Source organism: Bidens hawaiensis, unplaced genomic scaffold, assembly GCF_021521415.1.
Source record: "Bidens hawaiensis isolate Kalapana, Puna unplaced genomic scaffold, B.hawaiensis_p1.1 tig00011436_1, whole genome shotgun sequence".
Lineage (NCBI taxonomy): Eukaryota > Viridiplantae > Streptophyta > Magnoliopsida > Asterales > Asteraceae > Bidens > Bidens hawaiensis.
The window spans coordinates 302,063-307,239 of record NW_027491890.1 but is presented as its reverse complement, the minus strand read 5'-3'; the positions used below and the strand labels follow the sequence as shown (position 1 = coordinate 307,239).

Below are 5,177 nucleotides of genomic sequence, written 5' to 3'. Positions count from 1 at the left end.
TGCTAAGCAATTTGTTATTAAAATGTTTCAAGTGATATGCAGTTTTTTAAAGTCAGGTTCTTTTGTTTATAATAAAAAATATGACAAACTTATAAACAGATTAGGTGGCATTTGACCTGCTTTGGTGACATGGTTTTAGAGAGAGTTTAATGGGGAATGAAGCGAGATGAAGGTTGCATTAGAGCGTGTTCATGCCTTATGGCTTTCATGGGTTTTTACTTTTTATAGAGAGGTAGTCATCATAAGATGACCCAGCCCCTGGGTTTACACAGTATAATACAAGCCATGAAAATAATCAATGTTTGCGTTGTTATATACAACCTGTTTAGTAAACGTCTCATGCTTGGGTTAACCTATTTAATTAAATATTTTATATTCATGGCCGTCTTCGAGAATTTAAATGCCTCGATCGAGTCGAAATAGACCCTTACAAGTAACGAAATAAAAGGTATCATAGGCCCAATACCTCAAATGGGTTATGGGTAACAAAAAGATTGGGCCCAATATCTAAGAGGATTAAGATTTGTACAGTTGTACCTATTTTACAAACTTTTTTAAAAGAAGAGAAAACTGTCAAATGAGTCCTTGTGGTCTTTCTACGGAGTCACATTTAGTCCCTGCTAAAAATTATGAACTTCTTACATCCCCATGATTTACAAACTGAACTATATGAGTCCCTCTCTCTAACATCTGTTAAGTTATCCATCCAAATAGTCATGAAATTACTCTTCTACCCTTGATTGATTATAACAAATAAATCACCCCCCTTTCTTGTTCACGATCAATCTGGTTGTCATATGCTCCAGCAGCCATGATCAGAGCATATATGGAACCCTAAGAGCATGTTTGGGATTGAGTTTGAAAAAATGCTTATTGGTGTTTTAAAAAAGCTAATTAATTGATCTTCTTGCCACGATACTCCAGCAGCCACGATCAAGCAGTACCCTAATTCTTCTTCTCTCACCCTCAAACCCTTACAGCCACGATCAGGTCTGTATTGATTTCAGGTAACCCCTCAACTTTTTACATAATCAGTTCATCACTATTTATGTTTATTTCTGGTTCGAGAATTATATCAGTTTTTCTTAAGGAACAGGGGCTGCAAAATCCAGAAGGAACAGGGCTGAAATTGAACGAACGAGACGGATTGAAGGCCAGCGCCGGCGCTGACTGTAATGAACGGGATGGTCGCCGGATTCAATTAGTGGTCACCGGCTTGAGTTAATCGTCGCAGGGATTGAGTTAGTGGTCGCTGGATAATATTGAACGACCATGAAGATGATCAGGGTAAATAGTTTTAGGGCAATATTACATAACTACCCTTATTTTGGATGGATAACTTAACAGATATTAGAGTGTAGTGATGTACATGTACAAACCACTCTGTGCGTTTGCACGTGACATATCCATACCTTCCTTCACTTCATTAATATCCTCACAATATGTGCCTTAACCAATCATTTTCAGGAGAGGAGCCTTTATTTGAAAACTATTTATTTTCTAACATAAATAACAAGTATGAATATATGTTTCTATATCAAATTTTATCATTTTTTAAGGTAAATTTCAAAAAATCACAAGAATGAATGAATATATGTTTCTATTGCGAAAACGTATAAACAGATGTTAGAGAGAGAGACTCATATAGTTCAGTTTGTAAACCATAGGGATATACAGAAGTTTATAATTTTTAACGGGACTAAATGTGACTTCGTAGAAAGACCACAATGACTCATTTGGCAATTTTCTCTTAAAAGAATATATAAAAAATCTATATATAATTTTTTTTTGCCTTCAAGAATTAAGTGCCCCAGCCGGTCATCCGGTTGCCCAACCCACCAGCTGGCCTTGTTCATCTTCAGTTTGACATGTTTAATCCCACTTAATTCTTGAAGTCAATCCGACAACATGCTGAATTAAACAAATCGACCTATTAACCCATTTATTACAATGCATAATGTATAAGTGATTCGCAAATTAAGACGGTCTATTTTAAGAGTTTACAAAATTTCAAGCATATAGTAAAACCTTAAATAAAGGTAAAGTAGTCATTCTAACACTAAATTTCATGTTTCTTTCATATTTCTTTAAGTTATTTACAACCATGCCACCAGGGCCGTCTAGTGGGTAAGCTAAATGAGGCAATGGCTTTAGGTCTCCCAATTTATAGAGCCTCCATCTTAAATAAGAGTTATGTATTATGAGATTTTGAAAGTAGAGTTCTTTTAGAATTAGTAACTCAATGATGAGCCACAAGTTAAGGATGATTGATTCATACCCGTTATCACGACATATCATCCATATTCTATAATTCTTGTATACTCTCTAGCACTATACACATAAAGAAAAAAAATAATAAGGCCTTGACGTTTTAGTTAGCTTTAGACCTCTGAGGACGTTGAGGCGGGCCTGCATGCCACCTCAACTTTAGTAAACTTTTGGAAATTTAAAGAATAGTAACAAGTTTGATTCCCCATCTTTTAACTATCTATTCTTTATAATTTCACTTTTAACTCAAATTCCCCAATGATTTTAAAACGGACACAACTTTTTTATACGTTAATATTTAAAAAAAAAACTGCAGCATAAAAACGAGTATTTAATACACTTTAATTTTTATATAATATTGTCATAGTTTGTTTTTCAGTTAAAAAAAATAACATTTTACGTATAGACATTTGTGGTCCGGTTTTAATAGTTTTAAATTAAGCCATGAGCCAACCCATTTTTTGTCACCGAAAACTGAAACCAGACTGTTGTTAAAACCCAACAGAAACACACCATTAACAATGGTTAGGTTTACGTTTCATTTGTACATCGATACTAAATTGAGTTTAAGATAAGAAATCTTAATTCACGGTTTCAAACGGAACAATGAGACCCCAAAAATCTCTTACGTGATCACCAAGGTCTGTATTTCCCGCTGCATCGCGCCGGCACACGTCTAGTTTATTACAATGCACTACCTGATTAACACATTTAAACTTGATTATTACCTGCAGTCCGTTAACCCATTTAACCCGTTTAGATTAAACTAGACAGATGCCCACGCGATGCAGCGGGAAACACTTACATTTGTAATCATGTAACAAGTTATGGATGTTCGTTGTTCGATTTGAAACCGAAAAACGTTCAAACCGGTCATTGGTTTGATTTCACCATTGATTTTTCATTAACTTTTGGCCGGTCGTTTTCAATTTTCAAAGGTTTGTTTCGGTTTTCGACGACAAAACCGATTACTAATGGTTTGACCCACGGTTAATTTAAAATCCATTAAAACCAGACAGCAAACGCCCCTACGTGAAATGATATTTTTTAAATGAAAAAACTATAACAATATGATACTCAAATTAAAGATAGGAACATGCTCATTTTTATAGTATAATTTCCTTAAAAAGGTATAAGCACATGAAAAAGTTATTAATTTTTAAAAATAATGAGGGAGGTTGAGTTAAAAATGAAAATAAAAATCATATAAGAGTGAAAGATTAAGGATCATAGTTGTAACAATTTTTAAAATTTACAAAAGTTAAGCAAAGTTAAGGGATCAATTATGTAACTATTAAATAATCTCTTTTAGTTGTTGACAAGTTTGTCCTTATTCTAAATGCATTAAAGGTTATACCATATGTTAATTGATTTATGAATCCTTTAAAATAAAGGTGTCTCTTGTTTGATTTTGATGTATTATATATATAGTATAGATATAGATAGATATAGAAGTATAGATAGATAAAAGGGTAAGTTAGTCAGTGTTCGGGTTTTATAAATCATTTTCAGGTTTTAAATATGGAATCAGTTGAATCCAAGGTTGGTACTTGACGATAACAACAATGTCAATAACCAACTGAGCTCAACTCATTGATCCACCAAACCAACCAAATTCTTCTTCATCTTCTTCTCCACCATGAACAACACTCCATACCCAACATCCATAACCCCAACCCAAACCCGAATCGGATGGATCGGCACCGGGGTAATGGGTGCTGCAATGGCTTCCCATCTTCTATCCGCCGGCTACACCGTCACCATCTACGCAAGAAACCCTTCCAAAACCCTCAAACTCCAATCACAAGGCGCCCATCTCGTCAACACCCCAGCAGAAGTCGCCAAAGCAAGCGACATAATATTCACAATGCTGGGACACCCACCAGATGTTCGACAAATTGTCTTAGACAACCCGGACTCAATTTTAGCCTCCGTAAACCCCGGAAGCGTCATAATTGATCACACCAGCAGCCACCCAGAACTCGCCAAACAGATATTCGAAGCCGCCCGTGAGAAGAATTGCTGGTCGGTCGATGCTCCGGTGTCGGGTGGCGATATCGGTGCGAAAGAAGGGCGATTGGCGATACTTGCCGGTGGGGATGAACGGGTGGTTAAGTGGTTAACCCCTTTGTTTGAATTAATGGGGAGACCGAATTATGTAGGCGGTGCCGGGTGTGGGCAAAGTTGTAAGATTGCTAATCAGATCACAGTGGGTGGGAGTTTGTTGGGGTTAAGTGAAGGGTTGGTGTTTGCTGAGGTGGCGGGGTTGGATAAGTTGCGGTGGCTGGAGGCGGTGAGGGGTGGGGCTGCGGGGTCGATGGTGATGGATTTGTTTGGGGAGAGGGTGATAGGGAGGGATTTTAGGCCGGGTGGGTTTGCTGAGTATATGGTGAAGGATTTGGGGATGGGTTTGGATGTTGTCGAGGAGGACGGTGGTGAGGTGGCCGTGTTGCCTGGAGCGGCTCTGTGTAAGCAGCTGTTTTCGGGTATGGTGGCTAACGGTGACGGTAAGCTTGGGGGTCAGGGGCTTATTACTGTTATTGAAAGGATCAATGGCAAAAGATGAAGGTGTATCGAGCCTTTTCCATTGTCACGGTAATGCTTAAGGTTCTTGTGTTTTATGTATGCGTTAGTATTCACATTATCACATATGTGTTGTATGATTTGTGGATGTTTTGCATTATATGCATATTTAGATGTGTTATTATTTAAGGTTTTTGTAAATTTAAAACATACATGATTGACTCGTTATCCGTTGACTATAGGAGACTAGGAGGAATTCCCCAATAAACATACCAATGGGTAGATTGGGGTTATGTTTTATCTTTGGTGGATCAAATGGATGGACTGAAAATGAAAAACATTTATCATTATGAAATTAGAAACAGATTAAAAGATTTTAGAGGTGG

General features: G+C 37.0%; 1 protein-coding gene across 1 annotated transcript; it reads left to right on the top strand.

Moving 5' to 3' along the window:
- Positions 1–3,835: 3,835 nt before the first annotated feature.
- LOC143537879 (putative 3-hydroxyisobutyrate dehydrogenase-like 2, mitochondrial) lies at positions 3,836–4,977 on the top strand. The gene has a single exon (XM_077031548.1). The coding sequence runs from the start codon at positions 3,908–3,910 to the stop codon at positions 4,832–4,834; it is 927 nt and encodes a 308-aa protein (XP_076887663.1). The 5' UTR covers positions 3,836–3,907; the 3' UTR covers positions 4,835–4,977.
- Positions 4,978–5,177: the final 200 nt, after the last annotated feature.

Bases quoted from the DNA above. Each gene is read 5' to 3' on its own strand.
- LOC143537879 (XM_077031548.1), top strand. From the start codon at position 3,908: ATGAACAACACTCCATACCCAACATCCATAACCCCAACCCAAACCCGA.